Source organism: Leptodactylus fuscus, chromosome 10, assembly GCF_031893055.1.
Source record: "Leptodactylus fuscus isolate aLepFus1 chromosome 10, aLepFus1.hap2, whole genome shotgun sequence".
Taxonomy (NCBI): Eukaryota; Metazoa; Chordata; class Amphibia; order Anura; family Leptodactylidae; genus Leptodactylus; species Leptodactylus fuscus.
In genome coordinates, this window is record NC_134274.1 from 85,450,411 (window position 1) to 85,476,455 (window position 26,045).

A 26,045-nucleotide genomic window follows, 5' to 3' on the forward strand; every position below is an offset into this window, starting at 1 on the left:
AGATTAGTTGAGGTGAATCCCAGCATACTGCCCATTATGAGCTACCGAGAGCAGCCATTATTTAGGTTTGACACTCTAGGGCCCAGGATTAAGGTTCACCAATGGTCCAGAGTGTAATTTGCAGAGGCCCAAGAGACAGTCACACTCATCTTTCCTGGTCTCTGTTGCGGCATCCATTGCGGGTCACCATCTCCTCTGGGTCTCTTCTGATCTTCTGAATTTTCTCAGTGGTCATGGAAAACCATTGAGGTCTATGATTGGGCCTCAACAGTCATGAGTAGCACACTGACACATAGGACGGCTAGATGCAATGGCGTTGGCATCTCACAAGTGACCACTGTGGCCCAATTACAGACTTTTGCAAATTTTACGAGAAGAATCTTGCGAGGTTTGCCCAACACTCACTACTACGAGCCCATAATATGCTGCCCTTCCATGGTACAGCAGATCATGGACCAACCTGATGAGGAACCAGGCTGAAGGACAGCGCTCACCCGGGAAATTTCCAAAAATCTTCTTTAATAGTATTAAAACATATTACAATGCGTTTTGGACACATGATAGTCCTTTCTCAAGTGCACAATCACCGGCCTGGATGGCTCTAGACATACACGAGGATCGGCTCGGTATCTCTTTTTGCTTACATGGTACAGTCCATCAAGCTGACGGATCGGCCATCTCTAAAATCAGGACGTTCAGCGCGTTTTTAGCGTTTTATTCTGGTTATGACTTTATTTCAGTATCATTCCTTATTTCTTAGACAATCTCTGAGAATTTTTTGTAGAGTCGGTATTCTGTATTTTGGAGAAGATTTTCATCTCACATATTATAAGGAGGAGGTGACGTTGGGATCTGCGCGGGATCTCCTGGATAGGCTGCGGTCGCCGGCATCACGTTCTGAATCACAAGTACCTGCAATAATGAAAGCCATGATATGTCACGGTGGGAAACTTATAGTGATATCAAAAATCTTAACATTTCTTAAGGTAATCTCAGTTTTTATGATGTTTCCTGCGTCCTCCTTTATAGGTAGAACCCGTTCATCAGGATTTCCCTTTAGGACAACCTCATGTCCATATGTCCTATTACTGGATTTGGATGTCATAGGGGTGTGTTATGCTGTCGGCCAAGTGTCCATCTCACTCCTCCCAGCAGTCACCAGCAAAGGCGTCTCCTGTTTTTGTGCAGACTGTCTACAACTTCCTTCTGGCTATTAGGATTGAGCAATCGGGATCGGAAAAGATCGGATCCCGATCGGTAATTAAGTAAATTTCACAATCGCGATCGGGTTCCGATCCCGCCTCAAAAAGATCAGGAACGGAATTCCAATCCCGATTGTTCAACTTACCTGCACAGATCCACTGCCGCTCCCCGTTCTTCTCTCTCATTGACATTCCTTCAGAGCACCCTGAGCTGGGAGAAGGTGGGGCTTGTGGCTTAGGAGAGTGTGGGTGGGTACTGGGAGAGGAGACATGAGTGATGCACTCACGCCTCCCCACCCACATTCTCCTAACCCACAACAAGCCCCACCTACTCCCATCATCTCTAACACTAGTCTAGGGAGGCGGGGGCGCTCAGGGCGCTCTGAAGGCATGTCAATGAGAGAGGAGAGGACCGAGAAGAACGGGGAGCGGCAGCGGATCTGTACAGGTAAGTGGATGATTTTATTTCATCGCTACACAGCGTGGACTCCAAAAATGTAAACAATTTCTGGACTCCATGCTGTGTAGTGAATAGGATTGTTTTTAAAATCTGATCTTCGATAATTAAAATAAAACCTTTGACTTGCATTAAGATCGGAATCGGGATCGGGTTCGAATGGAAAATGATCGGAAATCGGATTTTAAAAACAATCCTGAAATTTCATGATCAGCTCAACCCTAGTGTCTATACTCCCTAATTCTCTGTATTCTTGGATGTTTTATGGTTCTTGTTCTCCATTTATTCGTCCTTCCTTCTCTGAACCTTCTACAGGTCTATAAACAGATATTTTTATAAAATTTTGGTCTCTGTTTTGCCAAAAAAAAAAAAAAAAGTCTTATGTGGACATACCCTAAGAGTGATAGACATAGTGCTGAGAGGACATCTCTACATAGACTAGACTTACCTGAGGGACATTTGTTGGCTCACAAGCCAAGCTACGGCCACCAAATATAGCGATTGAGACGGTCACACAGAAGACCAGGACATGGAGAATGAAGATGAGGGAAAGAACCGCATAAGCACCGGCCTACGAAAAAGAGAACATACACGTAAGGCTAAATTCATAACTGCAATGTGGTATCCACGTATCGACAGACCCGTACAAAGGGAATCTAATTATGTTGTCTGTTAGTGGGGTCAACAATATGTGAGTCTGGGTCAGGGCAACCACATCTTCAACGAGTATAGTGTGAAGAGCGGCCAGGCGCTGGACATGTCTATCTGGTGGAACTACATGACATGCGCCATACTTCATCTCACTCCTCACATGACTTAGATTGGGATTATAGCCGCTCCCTAATACTTCTATTCATACTAAGAAGCAGCAGGTCCTCAGATACACAGGAGGAGGAGGAGGCTGAGGAGCAGGTCAGACGTTCACACCAAGCTTTCAGTCCTTACACATCTGAACCTGGTGTAAAATTACTCAGCTGTTTACTTTACAGAGTTTAGTATGATCAGCAAATATGAACGCCCTGCTCTGTAAACCCTCTACCAGGTTATAAGAAGACATAATAAAAAGAAGAGGACACAGTAAAGTCCTCTGTGATACCCCAGTGGTGAATCATTCAGTACTGACCCCCTATGGTACCCCAGTGGTGAATCTTCCAATACTGACACCTATGGTACCCCACTGGTGAACCCTCCAATACTTATACCTATGGTACCCCACTGGTGAACCCTCTAATACTGACCCCTGTGGTACCCCACTGGTGAACCCACCAATACTGACCCCTTTGGTACCCCACTGATAAATCCACCAATACTGACCCCTATGGTACCCCACTGGTGAACCCTCTAATACTGACCCCTGTGGTACCCTACTGGTGAACCCTCTAATACTGACCCCTGTGGTACCCTACTGGTGACCCCAACAATACTGACCCCTATGGTACCCCACTGGTGAATCCTCCAATACTTATACCTGTGGTACCCCACTGGTGAACCCACCAATACTGACCCCTGTGGTACCCTACTGGTGAACCCACCAATAATGATGCCTGTGGTACCCCATGGGTGAACCCATCAATACTGACCCCTGTGGTACCCCACTGGTGAATCCACCAATACTGACCCCTGTGGTACCCCACTGGTGAACCCTCCAATACTTATACCTGTGATACCTCACTAGTGAACCCTCTAATACTGACCCCTGTGGTACCCCACTGGTGAACCCACCAATACTGACCCCTGTGGTACCCCACTGGTGAACCCTACGATACTTATACCTGTGGTACCCCACTGGTGAACCCACCAATACTGACCCCTGTGGTACCCCATTGGTGAACCCTATGATACTTATCCCTGTGGTACCCCACTGGTGAACCCTCTAATATTGACCCCTGTTGTACCCCACTGGTGAACCCTCTAATATTGACCCCTGTGGTACCCCACTGGTGAACCCTCTAATATTGACCTCTGTGGTACCCCATTGGTGAACCCTACGATACTTATCCCTGTGGTACCCCACTGGTGAACCCTGCGATACTTATCCCTGTGGTACCCCACTGGTGAACCCTCTAATATTGACCCCTGTGGTACCCCACTATAATATAATCTAATGATGGGGTCTACCTGGCTTTGTTTGGTCCCCTCCCCCCAGCACTAGTGTGAATCAAAGTCAGGAGGCAGTGACGCCACAATCGGCCCTGGTATCTCTGATATATTGATCACACCATTATAATAAAATAAAACTTACCAAAGCACTGTCGCAATAATAATAATCGTCGTGATAACATCGCAGTACGGCCATATCCAATATATCAATGATGATCGCTAATAAACTGACTATGCAGCAGAAAATACTGAACCCGTAAGACAACTTCACCTGGAAAGGGGCAGAAAAGGCCAAATATCAACAGAATGGAAAGGAAGTATCAGGGAATCCGGACAATGACGCGTCTCATTTTATCTAATCTGCTGACATTTGTAATGGTATTTGTTTTATTTATGTTATTATAGTAACGAGAGATGAGCGAACACCGATCCATCAAATACAGATTCAGCTGAACCTGCTACACACTCAAAAAGTCTTTAAAACTATATAAACTTAGCCTAGGCAATAAGTCATATACTGATGGCTCATTCCCTGAAGCCTCAGCCAATGCCTGCTGTGTGTATTTCTACCACTAGGTGACTTGTCAGACTCTGGCTATATATTCCACCATATTTCCCGCACCAGTGACCGGCCGGGCTCGATCCATTTTTATCTTTATTTTTTATGACCCAATGGACCCAATATTTTTTATGATTATTTTATCTCAGGTACGAGGTGTGGTAGAAGTGACCTTTGATAAAACATCAGGACGTAATACACGGTGTTAAGTAGGAGCCAAACAGGAGGCAGGACTGTGAAGGATCAGGAACTGGGGAGGAGAGGCTGCGGCTTAATAAAATAATCCACCGTGTGGGGCCAGTAAAGGGGGCATTACACTGTATGGGTCCACTAAGTAGGAATTATCTGTGTGAGTGCCATAAGGGGGCAGTATCCTCTGCACAGGCATTATACTGTGCGGGGACCTCTACGAGGGAATATTCATGGAGTCTCTACCAACAAGTCACATCACAACCCAGCAAGCCCACGATAATAGTCAGATACAATGAAATAGTCTCACTCACCAGGCCGATGTTCTGCTTCTGTTGGGCTTTCTTTGTATAAGATCCAGCAATGATGTACTAAAATATAGGAAAAACACTGAATAAATAAATCTTTGGGTGTAACAGGGCTAGACTGAGAATTGGGCCGGTGCAGGAGATAACTAGACCCATTGGTCAACCTGAGTGTGAACCAAGATGAACCTCCAAAATATTGGCCAAGGTGGGGAATATTTACCCAGGACTCCCAATTACTATTGGATAGACAGACAGGTTTAGGTGACGTTATACTGTATGAGCTGTACCCCAATATTATATAAGACACCCCGTCACATTGTACAGGCCGCCCTGTCTGCCGGCAGTATGTTATAGAGCAGGAGGAGCCGAGAAGATTGATATATAGGATTGTGGGACAAGATTCGGTAGAATTGTTCTTCCTCTGCTTTGGGGGATACTTACAAATATTGGCCCCCAGTACACGATACCGCTGTAAAAACTGTAAACAGCTGCAACAAATGGCAGAGCAATGCCGAACACTACCAGGAAGACGCCCGCCACAATCAGTGTTATCTGAAGAAGAAGAGGAAAAGAGGTCAAGTAATGCAATATTCTATAAATGAGGAGTGCAAAAATGCTTATTCTCCCACTAGTAAAGATTGGGCATTGATCGGTTTAGTCTGACAGTGATTATTTGGGTCTTGTATTGATTGGTAGGGTCTGGTATCGATTGGTTGGATCTGGTATGGATTGGATGGATCTAGTGTTGATCGGTTGGGTCTGGTATTTTTTTGTTGCATTTGTTACTGATTGGTTGGTTCTGGTATTGATTGTTGGGTCTAGTGTTGATTGGTTGGGTCTAGTGTTGATTGGTTGGGTCTGGTATTGTTTGTTGCATTTGTTATTGATTGGTTGGTTCTGGTATTGATTGGTTGGGTCTAGTGTTGATTGAGTGGGTCTAGTGTTGATTGGTTGGGTCTAGTGTTGGTTGGATGGGTCTAGTGTTGGTTGGTTGGATCTAGTGTTGATTGGTTGGGTCTGGTATTTTTTGTTGCATTTGTTATTGATTGGTTGGTTCTGGTATTGATTGCTTGTGTCTAGTGTTTATTGGTTATGTATAGTGTTGATTGGTTGGGTCTGGTATTTTTTTGTTGCATTTGTTATTGATTGGTTGGTTCTGGTATTGATTGGTTGGGTTTAGTGTTGATTGGTTGGGTCTAGTGTTGATTGGTTGGGTCTAGTGTTGATTGGTTGGGTCTAGTGTTGGTTGGATGGGTCTAGTGTTGATTGGTTGGTTCTGGTATTGATTGGTTGGGTTTAGTGTTGATTGGTTGGGTCTAGTGTTGATTGGTTGGGTCTAGTGTTGGTTGGATGGGTCTAGTGTTGGTTGGACGGGTCTAGTGTTGGTTGGATGGGTCTAGTGTTGGTTGGATGGGTCTAGTGTTGGTTGGATGGATCTAGTGTTGGTTGGACGGGTCTAGTGTTGTTTGGATGGGTCTAGTGTTGGTTGGATGGGTCTAATGTTGGATGGATGGGTCTAGTGTTGATTGGTTGGGTCTAATGTTGGTTGGTTGGGTCTAGTGTTGATTGGACAGTTCATTTAGTGCAGTGTCCATACACATTTCATTGATTCCATAGCTAGTTTACTAGTTGACCTTAGGTAAAGCCATATTGGGGCAGATTTACAAAGTATCAGGACACTTTTATGGTATAAAAAATTGTCTCAAGTTCTGTTTTTATCTTTTCCTTCTCATTTTTCATAAAGGGGTATTGGGAGGGCATGCTGAGGGCAGGTGTATCGCCGACTCATGTAACAAAGTTAAATTGTCATTTGTAGCAAAAAGTAAACAGCAGAGAATAAAATAAAACGTACAGATTTTGGCAGAATTTCTTTTTTTTTTTTTCTAAATTTTCCCCACCCACCAAAAAATATTAAATCAAGACACTATAATACCCAATGGACCTTAAATTGGTGCCACCAAAAAACCACAACTCGTCCTGTAAAACACAAGTCCTCCTATAGCTCATGTACATTGTCTTGGGGGCTCAGAGCAGGTTTGACCTTAGAGGTTATCTGAGCACCATGACACTTTATCATCCTTTCCTCCATGTCTCCAGACACTTCTTCAGGACTACCTGCTAAAACACAACACTTACCCCTAAGGCTTTTGGTCTTCCTTTCATAAATTCCTGATACCAGGCGGCCTCTCCTGTGACCGGGGTTAGGATACCATTGGAGACATTTTGCCCAGGCACAACGGGCTGGCCAGTCCATTGCTGTGCAGGTGGTGATGGAAAATGTTGTGGTCCGACTTGTTGGATAGTCCATGGAGAGGAAGCTGGATAAACATTGGCTCCATTGGGTCCTTGAACCACGGTCCACTGGCTTTGGGAAGGCATGCAATTTTGAGGGGGAAGAGCAGTCCCCGGGGGAACTGCAAAGGGGTTCTGGACTTCATTGGTCTTACTCATCATGAAAAGTTACTGAAGAAGAAATGAGACACAAAAAACACAAAAATATCAGTAAAAAATTTGAAATCTTTCTAGAAAACATGGTGCAATAATCTACAACTCTCGTATATAAACGTATATGGAAGGGTGAGGGTACATGGACCCGTTATATCCTTGTCTGTGACTGGAGCCACAAATCAGATTATTGTACAACCCCATGAGTCTTAGAAGTGTCGCCTATTACATATCTAGACCCACCAGGTGTCCCATAGAAGGTGCAATAGGTGGATAGAACATGCAGAGAGACCCCGAGTATTGTACCCCCATATTGTACTATCCCGAGTATTGTACCCCCATATTGTACTACACAGTGTAGCGGTCACACACGCACATTGTACTCACAATATAGCGTCTTCTGCTGGATGTCTTCTCACTCCGGTGTCCGAGCTCACTTTTATAGGATCTGATCTCGGTTCGATATTTTACTGCCGTCTCATATCATTGTTATTACATGCGCACAACGAAGAAGAAACACAGGATCCGACCTTTGATCCGCAATAAACAAAAACTTGAGGCGATGCCCACATGAACGTTTACTGAAATATGGTGATTGCATATCTATATCTATTCTATGATGGATTCAGTACATTATATGGTGGATTTCAAGTTTTCCTTAGCAATGTCTAGGAGAGGACAAGGCAGGGACGAGGAGGGTCAAGACGACAATGGGGAAAATGTCACTTATGGTGCAAAACAAGTAAAAAGAAAGGATGAGATTTGTCTTTGTTCTCACAGGTCACAGATGGATTATAGAGAAGTTCAGAAAAACCTGGAAATCTTGTAGAAACATTGAATACAAAGTCGATGGTTATGGAAATCTGTAGAAGATCAAGAGAAATCCGGAAAACAGGATGGAAGATATTCAGTATTCAGTATGCGAAATACATGTCTAATATCTGCGTTCAGATAGAGCATACCTCCCAACCGTCCTGATTTCCGCGGACATTCACGATTTTGGTGACGTGTGGAGGGAGGTATGTCCTGATTTCAACTCAGATCTGCATCTGGAGGACATGAATCTGGGGGCAGAGATGGGGGGACATGAATCTGGGGGAAGAGATGGGGGACATGAATCTGGGGGCAGAGATGGGGGGGACATGAATCTGGGGGAAGAGATGGGGGACATGAATCTGGGGGCAGAGATGGAGGGACATGAATCTGGGGGCAGAGATGGGGGGACATGAATCTGGGGGCAGAGATGGGGGGACATGAATCTAGGGGCAGAGATGGAGGAGACATGAAACTGGGGGAAGAGATGGGGGATATGAATCTGGGGGCAGAGATGGTGGGACATGAATCTGGGGGCAGAGATGGAGGGGACATTAATCTGGGGGCAGAGATGGGGGACATGAATCTGGGGGCAGAGATGGAGAGGACATGAATCTGGGGGCAGAGATGGGGGAACATTAATCTGGGGGAAGAGATGGGGGGACATGAATCTGGGGCAGAGATGGGGGACATGAATCTGGGGGCAGAGATGGGGGAACATTAATCTGGGGGAAGAGATGGGGGGACATGAATCTGGGGAAGAGATGGGGGACATGAATCTGGGGGCAGAGATGGGGGACATGAATCTGGGGGCAGAGATGGGGGGACATGAATCTGGGGGCAGAGATGGTGGGGACATGAATCTGGGGGAAGAGATGGGGGACATGAATCTGGGGGCAGAGATGGAGGGGGGACATGAAACTGGGGGCAGAGATGGAGGGGACATTAATCTGGGGGCAGAGATGGAGGGGACATTAATCTGGGGCAGAGATGGGGGGACATGAATCTGGGGGCAGAGATGGAGGGGGGACATGAATCTGGGGGAAGAGATGGAGGGACATGAATCTGGGGGCAGAGACGTGGGGACATGAATCTGGGAACAGAGATGGAGGGGACATGAATCTGGGGACAGAGATGGGGGGACATGAATCTGGGGGAAGAGATGGGGGGACATGAATCTGGGGGCAGAGATGGGGGGACATGAATCTGGGGGCAGAGATGGAAGGACATGAATCTGGGGGAAGAGATGGGGGACATGAATCTGGGGGCAGAGATGGCAGGGGGACATGAAACTGGGGCAGAGATAGAGGGGGACATATAATTTACAGGTGACTGTAGGAGGATTATACTGTGTGGGGCACAGAAAAAAATGAATGAGAATGGGCGGAGTCAACACAAAAGTGGGTGGAGCTAAATTTACCACAATGTGCTATGCGCGCCGCACTATTTGTCCCTCTTTGTCCCAGTTGGGAGGTATAAGATAGAGATTGGCAAATCCTACTGAGCCGAGTTTGAACTGAATATGGAAATTCGTCTCCACTTGCCCAACCCGAACCTCAAAACCTCGAATCTTAAGAGTTTCGCCCGTCTCTAGTTGTAAATCTAGAAACACAAAACTGAAGGTGCAAATGGACGTTCAAGATGAAGACATGCTAAACAGAGGTGTAGTCTACCGAGCAGAATGGGGCCCTGATGTTAGGCCTGGTTCACATCTGTGTTCGCTTGGGGCTTGCAAGCAGCACTTTTCTCTCCGCATGATTCGTGCGGACACCGTGCGGAAAACACACGGACCCCATTATAGTCTGTGGGGTCCATGTGGTTTCTATGCTAACCACTTTTTAATGTGTTCGGTATTCTGTTTGGGGGTTCCCCAAGCGGACTCCCCAAACGGAATACTGAATGCAGATGTGAACCAGGCCTGAGTTCTGAAGCTATAGAGATGCTACACCGCCCCGCTAAGCTCCTGTCCTGTCTCCGTCCACAGCACATCCCCACCAGGTGAGCAGTTAGGGGGACATGCTGTGGCGGAAGGTGGGGAGTGGGGTGTAGCGGAGCAATGTTAGGCAGAGGCCGTGAAATAAAACTTACGCTAGGTTTTCTTCTCACTATAGAATGCTATATTGAGGGGCGGCGGAGGCCGGCGGAGGAGATACCAGACAACCAGTAGTTTAATAAAAGGAAGTAATATGAAGTAATATGTTCCCGTACTATAACTACAGTCCATAAAACCCGCACAGATATAGGTGTGGTAATATACTGTACCTGTACACTACTACGGGTCCTCCCGATACACTGTAACGGAATTTCTCCACATGTTACGTGGGTTTTCCACCTACATACAGTGATGTCGTTTCCTCCTTACATAGTGGAATATTGCCTCATGTGTCATATTGTGAGATTAGATTGTTATTTCAAGACTCCAGTCGTAATCCAAGAGAGCAAAGTACGGGGTGACAGATCAGGTCGCAACACACAGCCCTTGTTTTATGGCTTTACAGTAAATGTCACTAAACATTATGTGTTCACATTGAGTAACAAACTGTAACATGGACTGTGTTATATGAAAGGGGATATAAGGCCCCCAATGGAGTCTTTATAATATTGACCCAACCATGGGATTGGCCACCCATATGTGATCTGTGGAGGGGTCGGACACTGGAAACCCAAACAGTAAAGCGTTCTTGGCCTCCTCCGGGCACTGGAAGTTGGTGAAGTGACGAGGAACATGTTCAGGCTGCTTATATTCCTGCATTTACTATCAAGGACCCTCCAACCAACATCAGGTCGTGGCTGGGCCGTGGGTTAGTTCGGGGTTAGCCATGTATGAACACCCTATGCACTACTCGGTGCTGTCGTTTTTCTTTATATAAGGAACATTGGACATTGAACATTGGACACCCTAACACCAACCACAACATATCACATCAAGGAAGCCCCTATATTATGAAAAATTTTGGACTATTACAGTCCACTGGGACTAAAGACGAAAACTAGAGACCTCCCCCACCAACCATTATACACAAAAAGACGAAGAGGTTGTAGAGGGGGTGGGAAACACCAACGTGGTCTTGGACCTGCCCAGTCCAAGTCCAAAGAGAAGCCGGATCTGAGCACCTGTATTTTCAGTTTCTGGGGCCGAGATGAACCTTTTGTCCAAGGGGCTTCATTCTGCCCTTCTCAGAACGTTGAAGATCTACAATGAGTCAGTCATTATAAGGCAATTAACTTTGCCAAGACATTTTGCAATTCTGGAAAATTCTCATATTATTCCAAGTACCTAATGATGATGGATCTGCTCCAGGTGAAGGACCTTCACACTTATACATTAGTCCTGAGCAATGTGACCCAATTGCAACAAATTTACAACCGTCACACCATAATGGCCGCCATATAGAAGTTTTCCATTCATTGGTGTTCTCGGAAGCCCATGTGTAGAGTCCAGACCTGGTGAGAAGACGCTGAATATACATAGCAGTAGCACATGTAGAAACTCCTGAGACTGTCTGAGATATGAGACTATACATTGCATCACAAAGATGTATGTAATGTTAGATATTATGTATCGGACATGTGTTGGTTATTTTATATTGTTGCACAATATTGTATGCTGAACCTCCCGAAGTGCGAGTGTGTTGTATGTCCCCCCCCCCCAGATATGGGAGGTCATCGCAATAGTCAATTCAACTTTGATCCCCCTTAAGAAAAGAGGAAAACAACCCTGAAATGCGTCTTGTGTTTTTGTCCCTGTTTTGTAGAATTTGGAAATATAGAGTTCTAACTTGGTTGAACTCCTAGGTAAGCGCGGCGCAATCCTGTTCCATGTAACTTTGGTTTTGGTCCGGTCTTGCTGTAGGTAGTTTGTCTATCTGCACATACGTCCCTATCTGACAGGCGAGACGGCTGCGGTATATTGTCCTAGGATTGTTATTTTGAACTACGGTGAAAGTCTTTCCTTCTATTTTTTTTCTGTGGTGAATTCAAAGATAAAACATAGAATTACACTATACCCTGCTCAGTGCTGTCACTATAAGTGTTATACGCTATCTGCAGGGCTGGGGTGATATGTTGGTTCTGGTGACAGTAACCTATCTATCTGAAGGCCTGGGGTGATATGCTGGGTCTGGTGACAGTAACCTATCTATCTGCAGGGCTGGGGTGATATGCTGGTTCTGGTGACAGTAACCTATCTATCTGCAGGGCTGGGGTGATATACTGGTTCTGGTGACAGTAACCTATCTATCTGCAGGGCTGGGGTGATATACTGGTTCTGGTGACAGTAACCTATCTATCTGCAGGGCTGGGGTGATATGCTGGTTCTGGTAACAGTTACCTATCTATCTGCAGGGCTGGGTGATATGATGGTTCTGGTGACAGTAACCTATCTATCTGCAGGGCTGGGGTGATATGTTGGTTCTGGTGACAGTAACCTATCTATCTGCAGGGCTGGGGTGATATACTGGTTCTGGTGACAGTAACCTATCTATCTGCAGAGCTGGGGTGATATACTGGGGTCTGGTGGCAGTAACCTATCTATCTGCAGGGCTGGGGTGATATGCTGGTTCTGGTAACAGTTACCTATCTATCTGCAGGGCTGGGTGATATGATGGTTCTGGTGACAGTAACCTATCTATCTGCAGGGCTGGGGTGATATGTTGGTTCTGGTGACAGTAACCTATCTATCTGCAGGGCTGGGGTGATATACTGGTTCTGGTGACAGTAACCTATCTATCTGCAGAGCTGGGGTGATATGCTGGTTCTGGTGAAAGTTACCTATCTATCTGCAGGGCTGGGTGATATGATGGTTCTGGTGACAGTAACCTATCTATCTGCAGGGCTGGGGTGATATGTTGGTTCTGGTGACAGTAACCTATCTATCTGCAGAGCTGGGGTGATATGCTGGTTCTGGTGACAGTAACCTATCTATCTGCAGGGCTGGGGTGATATGCTGGTTCTGGTGACAGTAACCTATCTATCTGCAGGGCTGGGGTGATATACTGGTTCTGGTGAAGGCAACCTATCTATCTGCAGAGCTGGGGTGATATGCTGGTTCTGGTGACAGTTACCTATCTATCTGCAGGGCTGGGTGATATGATGGTTCTGGTGACAGTAACCTATCTATCTGCAGGGCTGGGGTGATATGTTGGTTCTGGTGACAGTAACCTATCTATCTGCAGAGCTGGGGTGATATGCTGGTTCTGGTGACAGTTACCTATCTATCTGCAGGGCTGGGGTGATATGTTGGTTCTGGTAACAGTAACCTATCTATCTGCAGGGCTGGGGTGATATGCTGGTTCTGGTGACAGTTACCTATCTATCTGCAGGGCTGGGTGATATGATGGTTCTGGTGACAGTAACCTATCTATCTGCAGGGCTGGGGTGATATGTTGGTTCTGGTGACAGTAACCTATCTATCTGCAGGGCTGGGGTGATATGCTGGTTCTGGTGACAGTAACCTATCTATCTGCAGGGCTGGGGTGATATACTGGTTCTGGTGACAGTAACCTATCTATCTGCAGAGCTGGGGTGATATGCTGGTTCTGGTGACAGTTACCTATCTATCTGCAGGGCTGGGTGATATGATGGTTCTGGTGACAGTAACCTATCTATCTGCAGGGCTGGGGTGATATGTTGGTTCTGGTGACAGTAACCTATCTATCTGCAGAGCTGGGGTGATATGCTGGTTCTGGTGACAGTAACCTATCTATCTGCAGGGCTGGGGTGATATGCTGGTTCTGGTGACAGTAACCTATCTATCTGCATGGCTGGGGTGATATACTGGTTCTGGTGACAGTAACCTATCTATCTGCAGAGCTGGGGTGATATGCTGGTTCTGGTGACAGTTACCTATCTATCTGCAGGGCTGGGTGATATGATGGTTCTGGTGACAGTAACCTATCTATCTGCAGGGCTGGGGTGATATGTTGGTTCTGGTGACAGTAACCTATCTATCTGCAGGGCTGGATGATATGCTGGTTCTGGTGACACTAACCTATCTATCTGCAGGGCTGGGTGATATACTGGTTCTGGTGACAGTAACCTATCTATCTGCAGAGCTGGGGTGATATGCTGGTTCTGGTGACAGTAACCTATCTATCTGCAGAGCTGGGGTGATATGCTGGGTCTGGTGACAGTAACCTATCTATCTGCAGGGCTGGGGTGATATGCTGGGTCTGGTGACAGTTACCTATCTATCTGCAGGGCTGGGGTGATATGTTGGTTCTGGTGACAGTAACCTATCTATCTGAAGGCCTGGGGTGATATGCTGGGTCTGGTGACAGTAACGTATCTATCTGCAGGGCTGGGGTGATATGCTGGTTCTGGTGACAGTAACCTATCTATCTGCAGGGCTGGGGTGATATACTGGTTCTGGTGACAGTAACCTATCTATCTGCAGGGCTGGGGTGATATACTGGTTCTGGTGACAGTAACCTATCTATCTGCAGGGCTGGGGTGATATACTGGTTCTGGTGACAGTAACCTATCTATCTGCATGGCTGGGGTGATATACTGGTTCTGGTGACAGTAACCTATCTATCTGCAGAGCTGGGGTGATATGCTGGTTCTGGTGACAGTTACCTATCTATCTGCAGGGCTGGGTGATATGATGGTTCTGGTGACAGTAACCTATCTATCTGCAGGGCTGAGGTGATATGTTGGTTCTGGTGACAGTAACCTATCTATCTGCAGGGCTGGATGATATGCTGGTTCTGGTGACACTAACCTATCTATCTGCAGGGCTGGGTGATATACTGGTTCTGGTGACAGTAACCTATCTATCTGCAGAGCTGGGGTGATATGCTGGTTCTGGTGACAGTAACCTATCTATCTGCAGAGCTGGGGTGATATGCTGGGTCTGGTGACAGTAACCTATCTATCTGCAGGGCTGGGGTGATATGCTGGGTCTGGTGACAGTAACCTATATATCTGCAGGGCTGGGGTGATATGCTGGTTCTGGTGACAGTAACCTATCTATCTGCAGGGCTGGGGTGATACACTTGTTCTGGTGATAGTAACCTATCTATCTGCAGGGCTGGGGGTGATATGCTGGGTCTGGTGACAGTAACCTATCTATCTGCAGGACTGGGGTTATATACTGGGTCTGGTGACAGTAACCTGTCTATCTGCAGGGCTGGGGTGATATGCTGGTTCTGGTGACACTAACCTATCTATCTGCAGGGCTGGGGGTGATATGCTGGGTCTGGTGACAGTAACCTATCTATCTGCAGGGTTGGGGTGATATGATGGTTCTGGTGACAGTAACCTATCTATCTGCAGGGCTGGGGTGATATGTTGGTTCTGGTGACAGTAACCTATCTATCTGCAGGGCTGGATGATATGCTGGTTCTGGTGACACTAACCTATCTATCTGCAGGGCTGGGTGATATACTGGTTCTGGTGACAGTAACCTATCTATCTGCAGAGCTGGGGTGATATGCTGGTTCTGGTGACAGTAACCTATCTATCTGCAGAGCTGGGGTGATATGCTGGGTCTGGTGACAGTAACCTATCTATCTGCAGGGCTGGGGTGATATGTTGGTTCTGGTGACAGTAACCTATCTATCTGCAGGGCTGGGGTGATATACTTGTTCTGGTGATAGTAACCTATCTATCTGCAGGGCTGGGGGTGATATGCTGGGTCTGGTGACAGTAACCTATCTATCTGCAGGACTGGGGTGATATACTGGGTCTGGTGACAGTAACCTGTCTATCTGCAGGGCTGGGGTGATATACTGGTTCTGGTGACACTAACCTATCTATCTGCAGGGCTGGGGGTGATATGCTGGGTCTGGTGACAGTAACCTATCTATCTGCAGGGTTGGGGTGATAGGCTGGTTCTGATGACAGTAACCTATCTATCTGCAGGGTTGGGGTGATAGGCTGGTTCTGGTGACAGTAACCTTTCTATCTGCAGGGTTGGGGTGATATGCTGGTTCTGGTGACAGTAACCTATCTGCAGGGCTGGGGTGATATACTGCTTTTGGTGATAGTAACCTATCTATCTGCAGGGCTGTGGTGATATGCTGGGTCTGGTGACAGTAACCTATCTATCTGCAGGACTGGGGTGATATGCTGGTTCTGGTGACAGTAACCTATCTATCTGCAGGGCTGGGTGATATGCTGGTTCTGGTGACAGTAACCTATCTATCTGCAGGGCTGGGGTGATATGCTGGTTCTGGTGACAGTAACCTATCTATCTGCAGGACTGGGGTGATATGCTGGTTCTGGTGACAGTAACCTATCTATCTGCAGGGCTGGGGTGATATGCTGGTTCTGGTGACAGTAACCTATCTATCTGCAGGGCTGGGGTGATATGCTGGTTCTGGTGACAGTAACCTATCTATCTGCATGGCTGGGGTGATATACTGGTTCTGGTGACAGTAACCTATCTATCTGCAGAGCTGGGGTGATATGCTGGTTCTGGTGACAGTTACCTATCTATCTGCAGGGCTGGGTGATATGATGGTTCTGGTGACAGTAACCTATCTATCTGCAGGGCTGGGGTGATATGTTGGTTCTGGTGACAGTAACCTATCTATCTGCAGGGCTGGATGATATGCTGGTTCTGGTGACACTTACCTATCTATCTGCAGGGCTGGGTGATATACTGGTTCTGGTGACAGTAACCTATCTATCTGCAGAGCTGGGGTGATATGCTGTTTCTGGTGACAGTAACCTATCTATCTGCAGAGCTGGGGTGATATGCTGGGTCTGGTGACAGTAACCTATCTATCTGCAGGGCTGGGGTGATATGCTGGGTCTGGTGACAGTAACCTATATATCTGCAGGGCTGGGGTGATATGCTGGTTCTGGTGACAGTAACCTATCTATCTGCAGGGCTGGGGTGATATACTTGTTCTGGTGATAGTAACCTATCTATCTGCAGGGCTGTGGGTGATATGCTGGGTCTGGTGACAGTAACCTATCTATCTGCAGGACTGGGGTGATATACTGGGTCTGGTGACAGTAACCTGTCTATCTGCAGGGCTGGGGTGATATGCTGGTTCTGGTGACACTAACCTATCTATCTGCAGGGCTGGGGGTGATATGCTGGGTCTGGTGACAGTAACCTATCTATCTGCAGGGTTGGGGTGATAGGCTGGTTCTGGTGACAGTAACCTATCTATCTGCAGGGTTGGGGTGATAGGCTGGTTCTGGTGACAGTAACCTATCTATCTGCAGGGTTGGGGTGATATGCTGGTTCTGGTGACAGTAACCTATCTGCAGGGTTGGGGTGATATACTGGTTTTGGTGATAGTAACCTATCTATCTGCAGGGCTGGGGTGATATGCTGGGTCTGGTGACAGTAACCTATCTATCTGCAGGGCTGGGGTGATATGCTGGTTCTGGTGACAATAACCTATCTATCTGCAGGACTGGGGTGATATGCTGGTTCTGGTGACAGTAACTTATCTATCTGCAGGGCTGGGTGATATGCTGGTTCTGGTGACAGTAACCTATCTATCTGCAGGGCTGGGGTGATATGCTGGTTCTGGTGACAGTAACTCATCTATCTGCAGGGCTGGGGTGATATACTGGTTCTGGTGACAGTGACCTATCTATCTGCAGGGCTGGGGTGATATACTTGGGTCTGGTGACAGTAACCTATCTATCTGCAGGGATGGGGTGATATACTGGTTTTGGTGATAGTAACCTATCTATCTGCAGGGCTGGGGTGATATGCTGGGTCTGGTGACAGTAACCTATCTATCTGCAGGGCTGGGGTGATATGCTGGTTTTGGTGATAGTAACCTATCTATCTGCAGGGCTGGGGTGATATGCTGGTTCTGGTGACAGTAACCTATCTATCTGCAGGGCTGGGGTGATATGCTGGTTTTGGTGATAGTAACCTATCTATCTGCAGGGCTGGGGTGATATGCTGGTTCTGGTGACAGTAACCTATCTATCTGCAGGACTGGGGTGATATGCTGGTTCTGGTGACAGTAACCTATCTATCTGCAGGGCTGGGGTGATATACTGGTTTTGGTGATAGTAACCTATCTATCTGCAGGGCTGGGGTGATATGCTGGTTCTGGTGACAGTAACCTATCTATCTGCAGGACTGGGGTGATATGCTGGTTCTGGTGACAGTAACCTATCTATCTGCAGGGCTGGGGTGATATGCTGGTTTTGGTGATAGTAACCTATCTATCTGCAGGGCTGGGGTGATATGCTGGTTCTGGTGACAGTAACCTATCTATCTGCAGGACTGGGGTGATATGCTGGTTTTGGTGACAGTAACCTATCTATCTGCAGGGCTGGGGTGATATACTGGTTTTGGTGATAGTAACCTATCTATCTGCAGGGCTGGGGTGATATGCTGGGTCTGGTGACAGTAACCTATCTATCTGCAGGACTGGGGTGATATGCTGGTTCTGGTGACAGTAACCTATCTATCTGCAGGGCTGGGGTGATATACTGGTTCTGGTGACCGTAACCTATCTATCTGCAGGGCTGGGTGATATTCTGGTTCTGGTGACAGTAACCTATCTATCTGCAGGGCTGGGGTGATATACCGGTTTTGGTGATAGTAACCTATCTATCTGCAGGGCTGGGGTGATATGTTGGTTCTGGTGACAGTAACCTATCTATCTGCAGGGCTGGGGTGATATACCGGTTTTGGTGATAGTAACCTATCTATCTGCAGGGCTGGGGGTGATATACTGGTTCTGGTGACAGTAACCTATCTATCTGCAGGGCTGGGGTGATATGCTGGTTCTGGTGACAGTAACCTATCTATCTGCAGGGCTGGGGGTGATATACTGGTTCTGGTGACTGTAACCTATCTATCTGCAGGGCTGGGGTGATATGATGGATCTGGTGACAGTAACCTATCTATCTGCAGGGCTGGGGTGATATGCTGATTCTGGTGACAGTAACCTATCTATCTGCAGGGCTGGGGTGATATGCTGGTTCTGGTGACAGTAACCTATCTATCTGCAGGGCTGGAGTGATATGATGGTTCTGGTGACAGTAACCTATCTATCTGCAGGGCAGAGACCAAGTTGAATGTTCTCTGAGATTCTCATCACACCGCCTTCCCCCTTAGATATTACCGGAGCAGACGTTGCCCCCATTACTGATTCCTTAGTTGTGGTTAGACAATCACTCAGACACTTGGAGGATTTCGATATTTCAGGCACTTTTACTTGAGGTAGTTGCTGTTGCAAAATAGTACAAGGCAAGTTCACATTGAATTCACAACCGTTACAATACACGGCCCTCAATAACAGCGTCACATCAGCGGCAGATACACGGCCGCAGCACAATACAATGATACGGTATTACAGTGCAAATATACAAATCATCAGATAACTAACAATATACACAACACAATTGTTACAATGCAGTGAATAAATACAGGCAATCGTGATGTAAGACTCCTTTAAGTCCTGAGCCAAAGCCTTACATTCTAACTATCTGCAGGCACCACTAGGGGGTGCTATGGACCTTAGTGCATACTGTGTCCAATGTATAAACAGAATGCGATAAGCTCATTGGCCCCCACTAGTGGTGGCTTCAGGAAGATCACATATTCCTATTCCATTCTATGGTAATTAGCACATTAGGTTTACATTAAGAACGGCATATTAAATATGAACAATTCCTTAAATACTTGTGTAATGTCACATCTTTATATAACAACCTAATAAATAACAATAATACATTATACATATTTTGTAGCAATTCTCTTCCCATGTCACTGTGTAGCGCTCCCTATAGACACCCCTTAAGGTATATAAGGCGGAGGAGGAGTTGATGGCATCTCAGGTAAATCTATAGAAATCTGAGAAGAAGTCGCAGTCGGCATCACATCCTCTGTGACAGGTTCCTAAAGAACGATAAGAAAGATAAGATAAGAAATGGAACAGAAATAGGAATATACCAAGTGCTTAAGTTTCCGTCTTGCAAAAAATGGTTTAGGTCATTGAAGAGGTTTTTAAGACTGATCTCCTTATCCTCATGTGTGATACTTAAGAGAATCTGATCCTTCTGCACAACCCAGCTTTCCTCTTTAAGTTCTATGTTGGCTATGTAACAGCCTGATACCCTCAATGACTTCCCACTGCTGCTCCTCCTCCTCTCTCACAGCGTTCAGTCTCAGAGAGGTCACAGCTTCCTCTATTTTATACTTTGTATTGTACATTTTCATATAGTATAGATTTCTACAATAGTATAAGGCATCTCTATAAATTGTTTCATAGAATTGTCCCTCCCCCCCCCCCCCCTTCTTGGTTATTCAACCCCCTCCCCCACTTTCTATTTCTTTGGTTACTCATTAGGGTTGTGAACACTTCTAGATCGGAGAAGTGAAGCTTCTGTAGACCTTACCTGAGGCTTCTTATTTAATGAGCGGCACAGTATACCGAATCCACAGATACTCCCAAAAAACGATAAACAAAGCGCAACTATGTTTGCACCGATAAGGATATACAACTGTAAAAAAATACAAAAAAACTAGTTTAGTCTTTAATAACTAGAGGTGGCAAACCAGTTTGGTGTGTTACGAATTTTCCAAAACATTTGGAGTCACCCACTCGGGTCTCAGTGTAACAATAATCTTCCCCGGCCTCTCTGGCTTTTTGGTCTCTTCTCTATGACATCACTGGCCCCGGATCACCGCTGAGGCTTTTGATTGGGTCTCAGCGATCAAATCTGGATGTCCATGTTATGACGCTTTGACACAAGTTTTATGATTTTGAAGCTTCCCATGGGGTCTTTGTAGTCAAAGGCTTCAGTGTTCCCAGGGGTGAACCTGCCCCTTTCGCCACCCAAGGCGAGCTACAGAAAGCCGCCCCCCCCCCAGGGGGCGGAGCGGAGCACGAAGGGGGCGGCTTGTCCTGGACTGGCTTTGGTAATCAAAAATGCCACCCTCCCCAGGGCCCTGGCATAGCGCCGCCTGAAGCGGTCGCTTCAGGTTGCCTCATGGGAGGTGCAGCGCTGAGTGTTCCCCTTAGGCCAGTGGAGGCCAGAAGAGGCCAGAAACCAACACTGGATGCCGCAAGTGAGCACTAGGGTTGAGCGATTAGGATCGGAAAAGATCAGATTCCAATTGAGTAAATTTCACGATGGCGATCGGAATTCCGACTCGATCTTTTCCAGCGGGATCGAGGTCGGATATTATTTCAAGATCGGCTCAACCCTCAAGTGACTTTTCCCATAGAGAAGCATTGACTAGGGGTCGGGATCGGAAAAGTTCGGAGCAAATTTCACGATTGGGATCGGCTGGAATATGATCGGAAATCGGATTTTGAAATCGATCCTGAAATCTCAAGATCGGCTCAACCCTAGTGAGCCCAGAAGAGTAAATGGGAGGTGGCCATTGAAGAGACTGAAGAATATAATAATTCAGGCCACCATGGTGCCTTTCTGAAATTTGTGCCCAACTCACTGCCCTTCCCACACCCGACTGTGACCCTGCACCCCTCACTACTTGGCTCTGACGATCGCAACCAAAGGGCCAAACCAAGTCATTGTCCCCACAAAAGACCAGCCTAGACTGGCACCATAACACATCGCAAAACTCACCTCGTATGGAGGAAAGAGATAATTTACGTGGCTCCTGCTTTCCAAATCGTGGACATTAAACACAAGTCCGACACAACTGACAATGACGGTTAGTATGCTGAAGCCCAGTGAGAGTCCGACCTGCGGAGGAAAGATTTGGCATTATAGGGCAAGGAGTTTGAGAACTGTGAACTATTGGGCAAAGCCAAATTCCAAATTTCCAAATTTTGACAAATTCCACACTCAATTTCGAGTCAAAGTCTGCACCAAAGGAAAAGGTGTATTATCTGTCTTCCATTTATTAGACTGGGAGGTCCCAGACTCCCAGACCAGGAGGAGCCCTGGAGGAATTTGGTTGCTCTATGTTAGGAGAAGCCTCCACTACAAAGCTAACACAGTGATAAGACATTGTCATCTTACCTGGCATAAGAAGGGTCTCATGTGAGCCATTATACATAGACTTCCCGTGACCACGTACTATAAAACATAAGGGGAAACATGGAATTGGTTAAGGACAATAGAAATATACAAAGCAAGCCACTAGCCTGAAGTTGTTGCCCACGCGCCATGGGTCTCCTGCCCAGAACACAATGACTAGCATACCTCCCAACTGTCCCGATTTCCGCAGGACATTCACGAATTCGGTGTAATGTCCCGCGGTCCCGGTCGGCAGAAGGTGTGTCCCAATTTCAACTCATCGGCGTCAACTCACAGCTCAGCTCCTGCCTTACTGCTGCGCTCCAGCTTCCGGCATGTGTAGGCGCGATGTGATGACGTCACATCACTCCTACGACTATGTGAGTGGAGTGAGAGAGCGGCGGGGGAGCATTGGAAGGTGAGTATAAGTATTTGTGTTAAACATTGAGGGGAACGTAATGTAGGGGGCCTATGAAACTGGGGGCATATGGGGGGAGAATGGAATCACATTGGGGCAGATGAAGGGGGAGAACGGCATGACACTGGGGCAGATGAAGGGGGGAGAACAGCATGGCACTGAGGCAGATGAAGGGGGAGAAAGGCATGACACTGGGGCAGATGAAGTGGGGGAGAACGGCATGACACTGGGGCAGATGAAGGGAGAGGAGAACAGCATGACACTGGGGCAGATGGGGAAAGAACAGCATGGCACTGGGGCAGATGAAGGTGGGGAGAACGGCATGGCACTAGGGAAGATGAAGGGTGGAAGAACGGCATGACACTGGGGCAGATGAAGGGGGGAGAACAGCATGACATTGGGGCAGATGAAGAGGGGCACATGAATCTGGTGGAAGAGATGGGGGGACATGAAACTGGGGCAGTGATGGAGGGGGGGGACATGAAACTGGGGGCAGAGATGGAGGGGGGGACATGAAACTGGGGGCAGATAAGGGGTTATATGAAACTGTGGGAGAGATGGAGGGGGACATATAATTTACAGGTGACTATAAGAGGGTTATAATGTGTGGGGGCACTTGAAAAATGAATGAGAATGAGTGGAGTCAACATAAAAGTGGGCGGAGCTAAGTTTGCAGTGGCGCCGCATATTTTCTCCCTCTTTCGGCTCTTCAAAAGTTGGGAGGTATGGACTAGTGATTGGAAACTCTTATGCAAGTTCTTCCTAGAAGGACAGTAATGGAGAGAAATTCCAGCCTAGAACTGATGCTCAGATTCTCAGGATATTCCACTAAGGGACCTCTCAATAGTCTAATTTCCTTGGGCTCATACATTGGATGGATGGAGTCTCCTTAGGATGGATCAGTCCGCTGTGATACTTGGCTACATGGGGACACACTTGTCAGACTTTGACCTCACTTGACTACTTGTTTATTATCACACAATAACATAGAACATGGTTGATAATGTTGGATAAAGACATAAGTGCATGAAATCCAACCTGCAGGACAATCCTCTAGAACTGATCCAGAAGAAGGCAAAGACAAACAAAGGATCCTTGTCTATGATAATCTATGAAACGTTCTTCTTCTCTGTAGACCTAGGAGATGTCTCCTTGTATTGCCTACAAGCCTCGGTGTGACCATTGGAACAATCTCCGTACCTCATTCACATATATGTACATTGTCCTTAGACCACCCTAAGCCAACGTAACCACAGAGCACCCACTGACTTATAAGGAGATCTATCATGGCGTCATCTTAAGAGAAACCCTATGCTGTATCCCACACTCTTAGTGCCATCATATACGGAGGTGTCTTAATGATCGTATAAGAAACCACTAGATATCTTGTTCTTCTTTACTATACTTACACACGCTGCAGACCAAAAAGGAATTTCAAGTAGCAATGAGTTAGACATCGTTGCGAATTCATTGGATGTCAATATTACGCCTCCCAAAATTGGCAGAAAGGAAATGATTACCAGCCACGCCTAGAGACAATGAGAAGACACTGTTTTCTTTCAGAAGAAGACTTTTAAGGATTTACAATATTTCTTTATCTTTATAGATGGAGTGGATTATTTAGTTGTAATGTATACTTCAGGTTTTCACTTACCCCTACAACTGCTAATGGACTTTTCCAAAATGGACTCTTAATAAGTGGTCCAGGGGTTTGGGAGTCGACAACATTTGGTGTATGGTATTGAGTAGTTGGAGGAATCGGAGAGTCTATTGTCCATTGCTGAGCTCTCAATGACCTATCTGACTGTGACTCCGGCAGAGGGATTGTCCAGACTGGTAAATCTGGAAGGGTATGATATGCAGGAGGTTGGAAGTGGTCGTCCCGTGGGTTGTCAGTAGGTGGGAATCTCCTCATAGGTAGTGCGTTTATACCAACGAAGTCAGAGGGTTCGTAGTCTTGGTTCCTTCTTCTATTTTCATATATTGGTGAGGACATCACCAGGAATGACTGTGGAAGAAAAAATATGAGGTCAAAGGTCTAAGATTTTAGGTAGGGTTGCAGTTTGTCAAGAAGGAAAGTCACGTCTCCTGGTCTGGCAAGGACCAAACATGGCGGTGATCAGACTACCAGTGCTAGAATGGAGGACCCAAGACTGGAGAGTTGGATGGGTGAGATGGAATAATGACTGATTTGCAATGATTTACTTACAATACTTGCACCTTATACCATTCTTGGTGTAAACTATAAACTACTTACTTCCTGCTGCGGTCGTTCCTATGGCACAATCCCATTAAGTGTAGCTGCAACGTAAAGGCGGCCATATACACGACAGACCGATGGTGGAATATCTGATTTATTCTATGATATATGATCCTACATATTATGGTCCATATTGGCTATTAAAGTCATTCAAACTGGCCGTACATGTTCAATGACACCAGACCAGGACATATCATCTTTCTGGAAACGTTCCTTCAAAGAAAGATGGTGTGTGAGAGATGAGATGAGCCAACCAGTTGGGATTGAGACAGATTCATACCAAATTTTGCAAAAGTTTTTGGTTCCACCTAAACCAGAAACTTTAGGGATTCGTCACTGGTGAACCAGAAGTGAAATTATTATACACCTCTCCTAGGCCTTCATCTATTATACTCTGGGATTAAGTATAGTAATGGCACCAGTTCTACCAAACACGTTCACCCCAAACAATCTTGGGTCAACCTGATCTTCGAGATGACATCCATCTCGATGCCCAACCCAACCAATGCCCAATTCATTCTGACTGTAGCCATATAAACTTTAGTAAAATCTATAGGGGCGCCTCTATAGTGAAATAATCCTGCAGAACAGAGAAGTCTTGTGTCCTTACGATCGGGTACGTGGACAAGGGGAAACCAAAAATTCTCCATCCACCACCCTTACATTCCTTGTGTTACGTCTTCAGGGATACAGTAAGATAATCCTGCCATCCGCTTGTATCACATATCTACACTCATATCAACAAGTCCACGCAACATACACAGTCACAGTGACATACCGCAATGTGATAAAATACTCAAACATCCTAATATACATTGCAGAAAGTAACATGTAAGTCTGCGCTGTACTCACCGAGCTGCGGACCTTTAGACCTGGCGTCTGATTGTGTAAGCCGAGGATCCTGATGAAGGTTTTTACCGTCTTGTACAATATGGATTTATTGCCCTGTGAGATTACCATTCACTAAACGCTTTTATATGTTTTGTGGAATCTTGTGTCATGGAAATCAGGGAGTGTCCGCACCGACGGACCAATCAGGTGCAACATTCAGGGGGTTTTCCCGGGATCACGGGACAATTTATAGTCAAACATTCTGTTTGTAAATATCAATAATTAAAAATGTTGCTTAACACCAAACGTCATGTGTCTGGGTGCTCTTGGTGCAACCTGTCCCAACCACGTGGTCACGTTTTTAACCAGCATAGATATGGGTAGAGAGCCAACATTAGCCTGTCCCAGACCCCCACGAGAGCTAATGCACAACTGCAGGTTATGGTGGATAGTTACAGGACATCCCAGCTTCATGTGGATGAGGTTGAGGTACTGTAAACCGTAGTGCCAATATTGTCCCCTACAATGGACAAGTGAGTC

General features: G+C 46.4%; 2 protein-coding genes across 3 annotated transcripts; both read right to left on the bottom strand.

The window, feature by feature from the left end:
- Nucleotides 1-499: 499 nt before the first annotated feature.
- LOC142219309 (membrane-spanning 4-domains subfamily A member 4A-like) lies at nt 500-7,727 on the bottom strand. 2 transcript variants are annotated; one of them, XM_075288262.1, is made up of 7 exons: nt 7,648-7,727; nt 6,952-7,278; nt 5,257-5,367; nt 4,822-4,878; nt 3,902-4,030; nt 2,108-2,230; nt 500-912 (listed from the first exon to the last, which is right to left on the bottom strand). In XM_075288262.1, the coding sequence occupies exons 2-7, from the start codon at nt 7,267-7,269 to the stop codon at nt 820-822; spliced, it is 831 nt and encodes a 276-aa protein (XP_075144363.1). In that variant the 5' UTR covers nt 7,270-7,278; nt 7,648-7,727; the 3' UTR covers nt 500-819. The 2 variants fall into 2 exon arrangements, with proteins under 2 accessions (XP_075144363.1, XP_075144364.1); XM_075288263.1 differs by having other exon boundaries at nt 7,637-7,690.
- Nucleotides 7,728-19,236: 11,509 nt separating this feature from the next.
- Nucleotides 19,237-25,634, bottom strand: LOC142219233 (uncharacterized). The gene is made up of 7 exons (XM_075288180.1): nt 25,527-25,634; nt 24,069-24,422; nt 23,824-23,943; nt 22,000-22,056; nt 21,601-21,720; nt 20,404-20,508; nt 19,237-19,903 (listed from the first exon to the last, which is right to left on the bottom strand). Exons 1-7 carry the CDS (start codon nt 25,632-25,634, stop codon nt 19,802-19,804), a joined length of 966 nt encoding a protein of 321 aa, XP_075144281.1. The 3' UTR covers nt 19,237-19,801.
- Nucleotides 25,635-26,045: the final 411 nt, after the last annotated feature.